Source organism: Eucyclogobius newberryi, unplaced genomic scaffold (genome assembly GCF_026437365.1).
Source record: "Eucyclogobius newberryi isolate DKJ021-1_F unplaced genomic scaffold, fEucNew1.0.hap1 SCAF_14, whole genome shotgun sequence".
Lineage (NCBI taxonomy): Eukaryota > Metazoa > Chordata > Actinopteri > Gobiiformes > Gobiidae > Eucyclogobius > Eucyclogobius newberryi.
Window position 1 is genome coordinate 34,470,504 of NW_027315768.1, and position 15,522 is coordinate 34,486,025.

The following is a 15,522-nucleotide window of genomic DNA, read 5'->3' on the forward strand; positions in this document are numbered from 1 at the left end:
TGGAGGATGATGGTGATGGAGGATGATGGTGGTGGTGGTGATGATGGAGATGATGATGGTGGTGATGATGGTGGTGGAGGATGATGGTGATGGAGGATGATGGTGGTGGTGGTGATGATGGAGATGATGATGGTGGTGATGATGGAGATGATGATGGTGGTGATGATGATGGATGATGATGGATGATGATGGATGATGCTGATGGTGACGATGGTGATGATGATGATGGTGGTGATGATGGTGGTGGAGGATGATGGTGGTGGAGGATGATGGTGGTGGTGATGATGATGGTGGTGATAGATGATGATGGTGATGGATGACGATGATGATGGTGATGATGATGGATGTTAATGGTGATGGAGGATGATGGTGATGGAGGATGATGGTGGTGGTGATGATGATGGTGGTGATAGATGATGATGGTGATGGATGACGATGATGATGGTGATGATGATGGATGTTAATGGTGATGGATGATGATGGTGGTGGATGATGATGATGGTGGTGATGATGGATGATGGTGGTGATGTGATGATGATGGTGATGTGATGATGGTGGATGGTGATGATGGATGATTATGTTGATGATGATAATGATGACTCCGCCCTCCCGACAGCGGACGCTCTGGTGCAGGTGGACGCTCGGCCCCAGTGCTGCCTCTTCTCCTTCGGCCAGAGGCTTCAGTGGAGCCAGGTTGTGCGCGCCCAGCTGTGGGTGCACCTGCGCCCGTCCCCGGAGCCCACCACGGTCTTCCTGCAGATGTCGCGCCTGGCGCCGGGGCTGGCGGGCGGCAGACACATCCGGATCCGCTCCCTGAAGCTGGACATGAAGGCGGGCGTGAGCTCGTGGCAGAGCGTGGACGTGAAGCAGGTGCTGAGCGTGTGGCTGCGGCAGCCCGAGACCAACTGGGGCATCGAGGTGAAGGCCTACGACTCCAGGGGTCGAGACCTGGCTGTGACCACCGCCGCGCCCGGGAACGAGGGGCTGGTGAGGACGGCCCCAACGCAAACACGCCCCCGCGCACACGCCCCTGCACACACCCATGGATAGATCTGTGAGAGCGTTAGCATAGCTTAGCGTGGACGGTTGGACTGTACCACTAACCACTGCAGGGGTCATTAAAGTTCTATTAGTCTAAAATCATTCCTCTAATATGAAGGCCGATAATAAGAAAGTGAGTGTCTTCCCCTCCAGAAAATAAACACATTTCAGGTCCACTGGGCTCTGGTTTTCAGACGCGGGACACGTTTGCGTGTTCCTCACATCAGGCTCTGGGCCAGGCTCATGTGAAGCATGTGAAGTGAACTCTCTCAATAGAAAGACTCTTGTTTTCTTCTTGGTCCAAAAGTGCACAAAATGGTTCCCATTAAAACGGTCTTTGTACTCTCAGTGCCCGGTGCTGAGTCAGCAGCTTTTATCCTCTCAAGCCCGAGACCTCAGTGAACTGTGCTAATCAACACTTCACCTGAACATTCCTCTGCATCAGACCCACTTCACTGTCAACGACACTTCAGCCACAGCAGCAGGACTCCAGCTATGAACTATGAACCATGAGTGAGAACCATCAACCGCTTTCAACCAGAGGGTGAACCATGAACCGCTTCAACCAGAGGAAGAACCATCAACTGCTTTCAACCAGAGGGAGAACCATCAACCGCTTCAACCAGAGGGAGAACCATCAACCACTTTCAACCAGAGGGAGAACCATGAACCGCTTCAACCAGAGGGAGAACCATGAACCGCTTCAACCAGAGGGAGAACCATCAACCACTTTCAACCAGAGGGAGAACCATGAACCGCTTCAACCAGAGGGAGAACCATCAACTGCTTTCAACCAGAGGGAGAACCATCAACCACTTTCAACCAGAGGGAGAACCATCAACCGCTTCAACCAGAGGGAGAACCATGAACCGCTTCAACCAGAGGGAGAACCATCAACTGCTTTCAACCAGAGGGAGAACCATCAACCACTTTCAACCAGAGGGAGAACCATGAACCGCTTCAACCAGAGGGAGAACCATGAACCGCTTCAACCAGAGGGAGAACCATCAAACCGCTTCAACCAGAGGGAGAACCATCAACCACTTTCAACCAGAGGGAGAACCATGAACCGCTTCAACCAGAGGGAGAACCATGAACCGCTTCAACCAGAGGGAGAACCATCAACCGCTTCAACCAGAGGGAGAACCATCAACCACTTTCAACCAGAGGGAGAACCATGAACCGCTTCAACCAGAGGGAGAACCATCAACTGCTTTCAACCAGAGGGAGAACCATCAACCACTTTCAACCAGAGGGAGAACCATGAACCGCTTCAACCAGAGGGAGAACCATCAACCACTTTCAACCAGAGGGAGAACCATCAACTGCTTTCAACCAGAGGGAGAACCATCAACCACTTTCAACCAGAGGGAGAACCATGAACCGCTTCAACCAGAGGGAGAACCATCAACTGCTTTCAACCAGAGGGAGAACCATCAACCGCTTTTAACCAGAGGGAGAACCATGAACCGCTTTCAACCAGAGGGAGAACCATCAACCGCTTTTAACCAGAGGGAGAACCATGAACCGCTTTCAACCAGAGGGAGAACCATGAACCGCTTTCAACCAGAGGGAGAACCATCAACCGCTTTCAACCAGAGGGAGAACCATGAACCGCTTCAACCAGAGGGAGAACCATCAACTGCTTTCAACCAGAGGGAGAACCATCAACCGCTTTTAACCAGAGGGAGAACCATGAACCGCTTTCAACCAGAGGGAGAACCATCAACCGCTTTTAACCAGAGGGAGAACCATGAACCGCTTTCAACCAGAGGGAGAACCATCAACCGCTTTTAACCAGAGGGAGAACCATGAACCGCTTTCAACCAGAGGGAGAACCATCAACCGCTTTCAACCAGAGGGAGAACCATGAACCGCTTTCAACCAGAGGGAGAACCATCAACCGCTTTTAACCAGAGGGAGAACCATGAACCGATTTCAACCAGAGGGAGAACCATCAACCGCTTTCAACCAGAGGGAGAACCACAAACCGATTTCAACTAGGGACGTCCCGATCAGTTTTTTTTGGCCCCGATCCGATTCCGAGTCATCTGATTTTGAGCATCTGCCGATACTGAGTCCCGATCCGATACTTTTGTAACACATTTAAAAAAATGCACAAATGCAACATAAACAGGTTGTCCTGATGCAGGATGATGCAGGGTGATGCAGGATGATGCAGGGTGATGCAGGGTGATGCAGGGTGATGCAGGGTGATGCAGGGTGATGCAGGGTGATGCAGGATGATGCAGGGTGATGCAGGGTGATGCAGGGTGATGCAGGGTGATGCAGGGTGATGCAGGATGATGCAGGGTGATGCAGGGTGATGCAGGGTGATGCAGGGTGATGCAGGGTGATGCAGGGTGATGCAGGGTGATGCAGGGTGATGCAGGGTGATGCAGGATGATGCAGGATGATGCAGGGTGATGCAGGGTGATGCAGGGTGATGCAGGGTGATGCAGGGTGATGCAGGATGATGCAGGGTGATGCAGGGTGATGCAGGGTGATGCAGGGTGATGCAGGGTGATGCAGGGTGATGCAGGGTGATGCAGGATGATGCAGGGTGATGCAGGGTGATGCAGGGTGATGCAGGGTGATGCAGGATGATGCAGGGTGATGCAGGGTGATGCAGGGTGATGCAGGATGATGCAGGGTGATGCAGGGTGATGCAGGGTGATGCAGGATGATGCAGGGTGATGCAGGGTGATGCAGGGTGATGCAGGGTGATGCAGGGTGATGCAGGGTGATGCAGGGTGATGCAGGATGATGCAGGGTGATGCAGGGTGATGCAGGGTGATGCAGGGTGATGCAGGGTGATGCAGGGTGATGCAGGATGATGCAGGATAAGATAAGATATTCCTTTATTGTCCCACATGGGGAAATTTCATTGGTGCAACGCAGGTAGATACAGAGGTAGATACAGAAGAACAGATCACTTATAGGAAGTCTGAAAAACACTTTCAGTAGAAGATCTCCTATAAATAAATAAAAACTCCCATAGACAAATAAATAAATAAATACATAAATACCATTGCATGTGATCCCGACAGTAATTGCACATGAATATGTGTCACGACAGCACATAGATTGCACATGAATTTCACAGTAATTGCACATGAATTGCACATGAATTCCAACAGCAATTGCACATATGACAGAATTGCACATCAGTATTAGGTTAGGTCAGTATTGCGAGTGTTCAGGACTAACAGTTTTTGTTATAAAGTCTGACAGCAGCAGGAAGGAAAGACCTGTGAAACCTTTCCTTCACACAGCGAGGGTGGATCAGTCTCTCATTGAAGCTGCTCTCCAGAGCGGACAGAGTGTCCTGCAGGGGGCGACACTCATGGTCCAGCATAGATGTGAATCTAGCCAGGACCCTCCTGTCCCCCACCTCCTGCACCGAGTCCAGAGCACAGCCCAGGACGGAGCTGGACTTCTTGATGACTCTGTCCAGCCTCTTCCTCTCCCTCTCTGTGATGCTGCTGCTCCAGCAGGCCACACCCACGGTGCAAAACAAAACTAAAGTTTACTGCTGTAAAGTGTGGGCTTTATGGCTGTAAAATGTCTCGATCCATTCTTGCGTTATACGGAAGTGAGGGACTTAATAATAAGCTTGAAATTTACAGCGCTGATTAAACTAATACAAGTAAAATTTATAATCGATCAGTGATCGGGACGCAACGTCTGATTTTGATCGAGTCGGAAACCACATGATCGAGCCCGATTTCCGATCACGTGATCGGATCGGGACATCCCACTTTCAACCAGAGTGAGAACCATGAACCTTTCAGCTTGTTACAGTAAATGGGATGCATATTACACAGTGGTTACACATACCAGGGGTTTAAAAGCGGTTTGTCTCACGTGTTCCTCTGCCTCGTGTTGTCTCACGTGTTCCTCTGCCTCGTGTTGTCTCACGTGTTCCTCTGCCTCGTGTTGTCTCACGTGTTCCTCTGCGTCGTGTTGTCTCACGTGTTCCTCTGCGTCGTGTTGTCTCACGTGTTCCTCTGCGTCGTGTTGTCTCACATGTTCCTCTGCCTCGTGTTGTCTCACGTGTTCCTCTGCGTCGTGTTGTCTCACGTGTTCCTCTGCGTCGTGTTGTCTCACGTGTTCCTCTGCGTCGTGTTGTCTCACGTGTTCCTCTGCGTCGTGTTGTCTCACGTGTTCCTCTGCCTCGTGTTGTCTCACGTGTTCCTCTGCGTCGTGTTGTCTCACGTGTTCCTCTGCGTCGTGTTGTCTCACGTGTTCCTCTGCGTCGTGTTGTCTCACGTGTTCCTCTGCGTCGTGTTGTCTCACGTGTTCCTCTGCGTCGTGTTGTCTCACGTGTTCCTCTGCCTCGTGTTGTCTCACGTGTTCCTCTGCGTCGTGTTGTCTCACGTGTTCCTCTGCATCGTGTTGTCTCACGTGTTCCTCTGCGTCGTGTTGTCTCACGTGTTCCTCTGCGTCGTGTTGTCTCACGTGTTCCTCTGCGTCGTGTTGTCTCACGTGTTCCTCTGCGTCGTGTTGTCTCACGTGTTCCTCTGCCTCGTGTTGTCTCACGTGTTCCTCTGCGTCGTGTTGTCTCACGTGTTCCTCTGCGTCGTGTTGTCTCACGTGTTCCTCTGCGTCGTGTTGTCTCACGTGTTCCTCTGCCTCGTGTTGTCTCACGTGTTCCTCTGCGTCGTGTTGTCTCACGTGTTCCTCTGCGTCGTGTTGTCTCACGTGTTCCTCTGCGTCGTGTTGTCTCACGTGTTCCTCTGCCTCGTGTTGTCTCACGTGTTCCTCTGCGTCGTGTTGTCTCACGTGTTCCTCTGCGTCGTGTTGTCTCACGTGTTCCTCTGCGTCGTGTTGTCTCACGTGTTCCTCTGCGTCGTGTTGTCTCACGTGTTCCTCTGCGTCGTGTTGTCTCACGTGTTCCTCTGCCTCGTGTTGTCTCACGTGTTCCTCTGCGTCGTGTTGTCTCACGTGTTCCTCTGCGTCGTGTTGTCTCAGGTGTTCCTCTGCGTCGTGTTGTCTCACGTGTTCCTCTGCGTCGTGTTGTCTCACGTGTTCCTCTGCGTCGTGTTGTCTCAGGTGTTCCTCTGCGTCGTGTTGTCTCAGGTGTTCCTCTGCGTCGTGTTGTCTCACGTGTTCCTCTGCGTCGTGTTGTCTCACGTGTTCCTCCTCTGCAGATGCCTTTCCTGGAGGTGAAGATGGCGGAGCCCCTGAAGCGGGGACGCAGGGACGTGGGGCTGGACTGTGACGTGAACTCGCCCGAGTCGCGCTGCTGCCGTTACCCGCTCACCGTGGACTTCGAGGACTTCGGCTACGACTGGATCATCGCCCCGAAACGCTTCAAGGCAAACTACTGCTCGGGCGAGTGCGAGTACATGCACCTGCAGAAGTATCCTCACACTCACCTGGTCAACAACGCCAACCCCCGCGGCACCGCCGGCCCCTGCTGCACTCCCACCAAAATGTCCCCCATCAACATGCTCTACTTCAACCACGAGGAGCAGATCATCTACGGGAAGATCCCATCGATGGTCGTGGACCGCTGCGGCTGCCTCTAAGACCAAACACACAGCAGAGCAGCAGTCGCCAACAGTGATCAGGGGCAGCACCAGGTTCACATTTAGAACAGTGACCAGAGGCAGCACCGGGTTCACATTTAGAACAGTGACCAGGGGCAGCACCAGGTTTACATTTAGAACAGTGACCAGAGGCAGCACCAGGTTTACATTTAGAACAGCTCCAGAGTCTGACTTTAGATTCAACCACAGAAACAGACTCATTTGGCTTCACTTCTCCTCCTTTAATCCTGCCACTGCCCCTGGTGGTCACTGTCGGCGGCTGCAGCTGAACCAAAGTGGAGGCAGGAGCCCAGGCGTTTCAGCCACAGGGCTCAAAATGAATGTAGGAAAAATAAGTGCAATTTACTGAACGTGCTTCAGTCACATTTTTTTCGCTGACAGAATATTCTTACACTTACCATTCCACTCCAGCTTCTGTGATCAGTGAGGGCGAAATAACTCCGATAACACCGGCATCTGGGCTAATCACAGCGTAGTTTAGTTTAGCACGTCCACAGCCCAACACTTGAATCTGTTTCACATTTCGGAGGGACTTGAACCGGCCGCCACACGGCTGTGTGCAGAATGATGCAGTTTGCACTATGGCACGCCAAAGGACTTTGTGGCTACAAGAGTTGTAAAAACTGATTTTGTTGTTTGTTAACTTGTGTTGTAGTCATGTGCCATTATTTCCAGAATAGTTTCTTTTCCCAGCACTAAATGTACAAATGACAATCTAGTACAATGTAAAGTAGCCGCTGTTTATGTCCAAATAAAGTCTTCTATAAACTACGACTGTCATTTGTGGTGCACATGAAAAGAACACATTTTAATGATGGGATTCCGGTTTATCGGTGCCGCCCCGGGAGCAAGCCCTGCTCGGTGCCGCCCCGGGAGCAAGCCCTGATATTGCTCTGCAGCAGATGGGAATCTTAATGGTTCTGACACATGGACTGTGTCTGAACCTGCTCCTGCCAGCTCTTGCCTCAGCGCCCCTGCCTGCACCTGCCTCAGCGCCCCTGCCTGCACCTGCCTCAGCGCCCCTCTCTGTTCTGCTTTAATCCTTTCCACCCAACACTGCATTCATAAAAAGTGTCTTGCCCGAGGACGCACAGGCTCCTGCACCTGCCTCAGCGCCCCTCCTGCCCCCCCCCTCTCCCTTTAGCCCTGCGGCGTCTGCTGGAGGAGCTCACACTGAGGGGATGTGAACTGTTGGCCCCGACAGTGGGAGAAAGAACTGACTTCCGTCCAGTAGAGGGCGCATTGAGGCACTTCCTGTCCTGCTGAGAGCTGGAACAGGCTCAGTTCCCAGAGGCCTCAGCAGTGAGAGAAGGAGCAGGACAGTGAGTTGCAGAAGCTACAATAATATGTATGTAAGACGATGTAAATAGAGTACTAAATATAATAATGAGGAGGCATTTGGAACGTCCTGTATGACAATCCAACTGCCAAAATGATAACAAATCTAAATATTTCAAAATCAATTAAAATCAGCAGAGGTTGAAGACAGGGCTTACTTTGCCCCTTACTGTTCACATAGCAACAGAAGCATGTGTAAGAAACGGTCACAACCTCAATTTAGGGGGCTCTAAAAGTGGAAATAATGTAAAATCCATGTCAATCAATGGTAAATGATCACGTTTATATATTATATCAAGGAACCACTCGAGAGCGTGACTCCAACCGGCGACCTTCAGAAGACGGGCACTCGGCCACAGAGGCACTGCAAACTCGTTTGTCCAGACCTAATTATGGCCCTAAATAACTGCTACCAATATCTATGATTGGGAGAATTAATATTTTAAAATGTGCTGCCACAAAACATGTTATTTACGTAGCAGCTCAGTTTATATTGCATAAAAGGAAGTCAAATCTTTGTTTCTTTGTTAAACCTTCCATTTGAACTGTATTACTGATCGAGGTCTATGATGTTCTATTACACAAATCATTCTCCACATTGGGTAGATATAGAAAGCAAAGGGTCGATATTAGAATATTATATATTGTATTTCCTACAAAATGATTAAAAACAGACAATTAAAACAAATCCAGTCCTTCAAAACATGATTAGAGTACGAGAGGATGTGAGGAGATATTTAAAAGTACCACATTGGACACAACAATAGACCTCTGCCATCTCACGCACCATAAAGGGCATTATTAGCTCATTTTGGATGAATAATGTGTTCCCCAAGGGTCAGTCCAGGGACCTCACTGTTTAACCTCTACATGCTGCCGTTAAGTCAGTTGATACACAGCGAAAATGTGTCCTATCACAATTATGCAGACGAGTCAGATCTATGGCTGCGTTCCCACTTGCATTTTAGTCCGGGGCCGCCTCGGATCAGTTTGCTCCAACTTGTTCCCACGAGTGAAATTGCCGGATTAGAGCCGCTCCACTCGCCCCGGCGAGCAAGTGGGACCAGCCAGGAGTGAGACCGGCAATTGAGTGTCTGTGAGGAGTCTACTGCTGCGGGTCGCTCTGCATGTGCACGGGAACGCTCACCCGTGCCTTCTGCTCGTGTTGACATCTTTACAGAATATTACAAGTAGTCCATAGTTAGCAATACAGACAGGAGACATGAGTGTCTTTCACGTTCAGTAGCCACTGTTACGGCAGTTTCCTGTAAACAATGATCAAGTAAAGAGTAACCAGGCAATAACTTGAAGCAGAAACAGTCTCTCGGTCTCTCTCAAAAGGTGGAAGTTTATTCACGTGCACAGTGGATAAACACCCTCTCTCACCCTAAGACAAGGTCGTTCTGTCCCTACCTAACTTTACAATTACAAAGTACACCTTTTATAGGTGGTAACAAACATAACATAATCACAACCCAAATCAGCTCAAAAAGAGATAGACCAGACTATCACGTCTGTGACGGTTCCATCTCTTCAGAGGTTTAATCAAAGACCATTTCCACACCGAATCCGGTCCTGACGCATTAATTGATGATTAAGAGGCGCCGGACAGTAGATATTCAGTATAATCAGGACCTCATATTCTTATCCCATCTGCACACAGGAGAACAACACAGATATTAATTCCGTGACATGTCATGGCCTAAAACAACATTAGAATGACATGACATGACCCATTTTCTGCCATTATACCACGCTGCTCCGCCTTTATTATTTAAACGGCACATAACCTAGCGCACAACAATATAGTGCCAACATGTGCAGTGGTAAACATCGTTCTTTAACAGTCCGTTAGGCGGCGAAGTGCAATTGCCAAATCGGCCCCAGTCTCGCTCCCGAGTGGGAACGCACAGTCGATTGATCCGGTCTAAAGATGGCCTAAACTGGTCAAGTGGGAACGCAGCTTATGTTTCACTGTCGGCAGGTGAATATGGACCAGTGGATTCACTGTCACTGCATTCAACAGATCAGTGTGTGGAGGCAGAACAACTTTCTCCAGCTGAACTCAGACAAGACTGAAATAATTGTCTTTGTTCCACAGAAACAAAGAGAAAGTGTTAGCGGTCACCTCCAGAGTCTCGCTCACACAAATCAAGTTAGAAATCTGGAGTAATAATGGACTCAGACTTGATCTTTAGCCACATCAAATCAATAACATCAGCAGCTTTTTACCATCTAAAAATAAAAAAATTTATTGTCCAAACCAGATTTGGAGAGACTTATCCATGTGTTTGTCTCCAGTAGATTAGACTGTAACGGCTGCTCACTGGCCTAAGGTGGAATTATACTTTCAGTTTTCCTGAGGTCGTGAGACTCAAATTGATGGTTGGCTGTGCTTATGAACTCTGCTTTTAAAAACATTTAAAAGCAGAGTAAACAATTACCCTGCGACGAGCTGGCCCCTGTGTAAGGTGGGCCCTAAGGCCCAAAGTCACTGGGTAGGCTCCAGTCATCTGCGACCCCTACGGGACACAAGCAGAAGAAAATGAATAAAAATAATTAGTTACCCTTGATCTGTGATTTCAAATGCCTGTAAAGGATCGAAATGCATTTCATACAATTGTGTTTCACGTATCTGAAAAAAGCCTGATGTGACTTCTTTAATTCCCTCGTCCAATGACAGTATCAGTGCAGCTTCCATCACTAGCTTTCCACTAACCAGTATTCTGTAGTTTCCATGAGCCGTGAGTCAGAGCTCCTAAATGAGAGTGTCCGGGACAGTGAGACAAACAGCCTCGTTTATTATCAGTGTTTTCCTGTCATTGATCTTGTGTGAGCAGGTTTTACAGATCGGAGCCGGGGGAGCCCCTGACAGCATCAGCACATCTGCAAACTCTGGAGACTGCCATGTGCCAGCGACATTCCTCCGAGCGGAAGAACGAGGCAGCTGCAGACGCTGTTAGTGACGCTCTGCCCTGGGGTCACACACAGGAGTCAGAGCAACCTACAGATCCATCATGGAAACCCACCAAACCAATGTGAAAACATGGCAGAAGAAAGAGGTTTAAAAGCCCTCAATGTAAAGACAAGTAATGAAGCCACGCCTCCACACGCCGTTTAAGCTCTGGTATCGGCCCTAGAGACGGGCTGAACACTCCTCATTCAAACAGCGAGTTGAATTTGAGCAGAGCCATTGGACAGGTGACAAAGAGCTCAGAGTAGAGCTGCTGCTGCTCACATTGGGGGCTCAGAGAACAGGCCCAAAGGGCTGGTTGTGGGTCTTCATCAATTCTATTGAATATCAGAGTGATTGCAGTTTCCTTGACTAACATAGAACTTAACTTAGAAGTAATTTCTTAAATTGATCATTAGTGAGTTCTTAATTTCTTCTTATAGTCCCAGAGGTGCAGTTGAAGTGATGCAGCAGACAGTAGCACATGTGCTGTGGTCAGGGAGACAGCAGGTGGGAGAGGAATGGGCTTTTTCTGGAGACCCCAAAAACATCTGGAGGAGCAGATGCTCAAACCGGGAGCCTGAAGTGTGAGCGCTGACGGGCCCCAGGGACCGGCCTCCAGATGGACACTGCTCAGCACAAGCTCGCTCCAGGAACCAGCCGCAGATGGAACTCGCAGAACATGGAATACTTACACAATGAAAGCAAGTCACTGGTCACTTTGAGGACAGCACAAGCCCATCACAAACCCGCTCCAGAACAGGTTACACACGGGCAATTAGCTCACTTTTGAGCCATAAAGTGAACCAAAACGGCCCGTTTAAGGGTCTAAACGGTGCTGTGAGTTGTACAACTCCAACAACAGTAATTCTGTTCTCTTAAGATACATCCACAGACTTAGGTTCTTTTTTAAGACAATTAAATTTAGGAGACATTGTTGCCTCGTTAACATGTTTCTGCTGCTTAACTCCATCTTCAGAACAGTCACCGAGCCCCGTCCCAGTCTATAATGTGTGCCCGGGTCATCGGACCAGACGCTGGATCAAGGAGGCCATCGTGATCAGCGAGCGAGGCATCAACTGATCCTCCTATCACACGGTACTCCAGAGGGCGACAGGAGCCGTTGTCAGCCTGGCCACGCCTCAGGAACCGACGCTGGTGACGGTTCTGAAGATGGAGCTAAGCGGCTGAAACATGTCAACAAAAAGGTAAAAACTCCTCAAAAGAACCCGTGGATACGAGTGGTCCAAGTTCCCAGAGCGTGTGTTCTGGCTCCCGGAACGCTTTAGCGTGAGATGATTGGATAAGAGAGAACACAGACTCGGGTGAAAGGGAGAGGGCGAAAAAACAGATATAAAAGAATAAATAAGTTCTCACCAAACGTTGACTGGATATTGTGATAAACCGCTCCATCTCCTGTGATGATAACTTTTATTTATTGAGCTGACGGACTTAGCAAAACGAAGCTAGCGCACATTGGCCTCAGCCGGTTTAGCGTGGTATCCAAACCCAGCCCCGCCCTTCATAAAGATGTGAAATCGCGGCGTACAGGTGCAGAGGAGTTTAAAAAATGCAGTAAAAGCTGGCGATATACGAGAAGTAGTGTCTTGTCGACTTTATCCACATTTCAGACACAAAGTTTATAACAGAACGTCCTCTTATGAATGGCTGAGATGAAGAAAAGCTATAATTCAGTTACGATTTGGATTGGATTTATTAAGAAAACCTTTGTTTGGGTGACGTTATCTGCTGACGTAGCCTGGACCTGAGAAGGAAGGTCTAAGGACAGAGGACTCTGGGACATCGTCCCTCGCCACCACAGACATTGTTGATTCATTTCTCACTGTGGCCCTCAGAGGCAACCGTTGTTGTGATTTTGGGCTTTACAAAAATAAATTGAATTGAAATTTAATTGTATCTGTAGAACATGCTAACTCCACACAGAAAGGCCCCGCGCCGCCCTGGAGCCACACCCAGGACCGCCTTGTCGTGAAGCGAGTGTTAAACGCTCCAACGACGCGCCTTCCACCTGCGTCGGGATCCGTTTCCTTCCACGCGCTGGGAAAGTCCTGGCCTGTCCCGCGTCCGCAAATGGACTGCGGTCGCCCGGATACATCGACGGGTAAAATGCAAAGGATACATTTTCCTTTCGGGACAACAACGTGCACGAACAGGACACAAAACCCCAGCTCTGGTGTCAACTCAGGGTTTGTTTTGCAGAGGCTTTTTTTTACGCTGGACAGAAAACATGGTTCGACCGGAGACAGACAGCTCCGTCTCAGCGCTCGTCTCCTGCATCGTCTCCTGCTCGTCAAGGAGTCCCTCAAGTCGACACGGCCCAATGAAAAGTCATAAAGTCGGCGTGTCGCAGCAGCGAGGGAGCCAGATTCCTCCGGCTGCTGTCTGCACCTTCGCCATGATTTATCCTTTCCGTCTGCTCCGCGCGTGCTTTTCCGCTCAGGGACCGCGACCCTCTTCCGATCCCAGAACCGAGCCTCACCTTTGGGACACCCTCTGATTTACGGTCGGGATGGAGCGCTCCAGTCCAGGTTTGTTTATGGACTGTTTGTTTGGACGCTCACGCTCCAGCACATGGATGCGGACGCATACCGGGCGCGTGCCAACTGCCTTTTTACATCTCACAAATGATGTCGTTTTCCCCTCGATGATGGGCTGTAAAATGCACCAAGAATGCTCGCTGAGTGACATTTATGCCATTGACAATTAAATCTTGGTCCATAAAACGCAGATACTGTCTAGACTTTATTTACATGGAACGGGGGGAAGATATTCCACAAACATGTCGCTGGCATCGCCAACAGTTTTTGTAGAAAATGGAAGGGAAGGTATTCAGTTTGGATAAAGAAGATGATTAGATTAGATCTCGAAAGCGCACTCAAACAACAGTATGTCCTTTGACCTTGGAGTGAACTGAATAGCTCAAATAAGGCGCTGAGCAGTAGCCACTGGTTTTCAGGTCCTACACGGATGTGCAAAGTGCGTCTCGGTAGCGGCCACACTCGAGCTGTAATCTAAAACTGAAACATGTGAATGACGCGCGTGTCTGTGCGGATACTTCCAGGCTCGAGTTCACCCGAGAGACTTTACTTTAGCCGGGATCCATTTCAAATACAGGTGTCGAGGGACGAAAACGCTGAGCAGAGCTTCGGGGGCGACGCTGCAGAAACTACACCGAGGGGCCAAACGGGAACGAGCGGCGGGGCCCAGATCGGAGTGTTTTCACGTCTCGATCGGACGCACTTTTCATCAAGGAATCGCTGACAACTGGGTGTGACTGACAGGCGTACATTTTTGTGTACGTTTGACACCGATCGAGCAGGTATTTGTGGAGAAAACGTTGAAAAATCTGTAGAAAATGACAGGAAGTGACATCACACCAGCGACACTCGTTCCAGTCAAAGTTTAAGCAGAATTTACACAAAGAAACAACTTTTTTGACTCTTTAAACATGAATTCAACAAAATAAAGTCGCTCTCATATATTTTTATTAGTTAAATAAAAAATGGTGACATTAGATGAGTTTTTTGAGTGTTTGCTTTTTACTTTTTCAAACTTAACGTTTCTCCCCGAAGTCAAATGACGACCCTCGCTCTCCACGGCGTCCGACCCGAACAGCAGCATCTCCAAAGCGAGACGTGCTGACGATTCCAAGGCGCTTTCATCATCTTCACACGTAAACGAAGAGGCTGTCCCGGCGTTTTTGTCCATCGTCTACTGTAAAACCAGCTCTCGGGGTCAAAACGAGACCGCCGTCGACTGCCTGCATCTAATCACAGCTCTGATGTTCCGCGTCAGCCTGAGTCCGGATCCGCACGCGCTCCAAGCTCCCGCCGCTGCAGCCGTTTCCCCCCGGCCCGACCACGTCCGGGGTCCGGAGCGGAGGCGAGCGAAGGGGGGGGGGGCATTCGGACTTTTCCAGGAGGCGATTAGCGGCGCATTAGCCCCGATGCTAAAGCCATCTGTGGCCTCTGAGCGCAGCACGTGAAACGAGACGCGCCGGACCTGACCTTTCACGGCCCAACTATAATATTATCATAAGGCGAGGGTCAAGTGTCCGAGGGGGGCGGCTCGAGTGTGTGTACACGGGAGGGGTAGGGGCGTGTGTGTGCGTGTGGTTTATGTACGTGCGTGATCTGAGGACTCTCTTGCGTCACAAACCAAAGGGCCGTGAGAAAAGAGTCGAAACAAGGAGAATGACCATGAACATGGAGACGCGCCAAAACGACAGATTTGTGGCCAAACTGCATTTTTGTTTAAGGGTTCACCGTTTAAAATCAGGTGCAAGACACGATTTAAGGGATGTTTAGCGTTTGAAAACATCAAGTGTTATTATTTAACTCTATCAAAGCCTGTTAAAGAGCAGTGAGTCTATCAGAGTCCAGACTGTCCAGATAAAAGTCAGAACCCCGACGTTGCATCTCAGAAAGCCCAGCACCTTTGGAGCACTTGAACGCAGCACCGGAGAAGATGGTTTGATAATTGACCAAAGGGTTCGACCGTTGGAAGTGTCCAGAATCAGAATTAGGGGTGAGCAAAAATATTGAAATATCGCTATATCGTGATACTTTATTTGGTAATACAGTATCGATATCGTGGGTTGCTGCATCGATCTAT

At 49.5% G+C, this 15,522-nt stretch overlaps 2 protein-coding genes across 2 annotated transcripts in view; one reads left to right on the forward strand and one right to left on the reverse strand.

Moving 5' to 3' along the window:
• The window catches only part of mstnb (myostatin b), a 16,339-nt gene extending 9,732 nt beyond the window's left edge, over window positions 1-6,607 (forward strand). The window contains exons 2-3 of the mRNA XM_072445296.1: window positions 617-987; window positions 6,195-6,607. Of these exons, the coding sequence (XP_072301397.1) occupies window positions 617-987; window positions 6,195-6,575 (752 nt within the window). The 3' untranslated portion in view covers window positions 6,576-6,607. The remainder of the gene's footprint in view (window positions 1-616; window positions 988-6,194) is intronic.
• The window catches only part of LOC140360019 (E3 ubiquitin/ISG15 ligase TRIM25-like), a 441,716-nt gene that overhangs the window by 324,778 nt on the left and 101,416 nt on the right, over window positions 1-15,522 (reverse strand). The window lies entirely within an intron of this gene.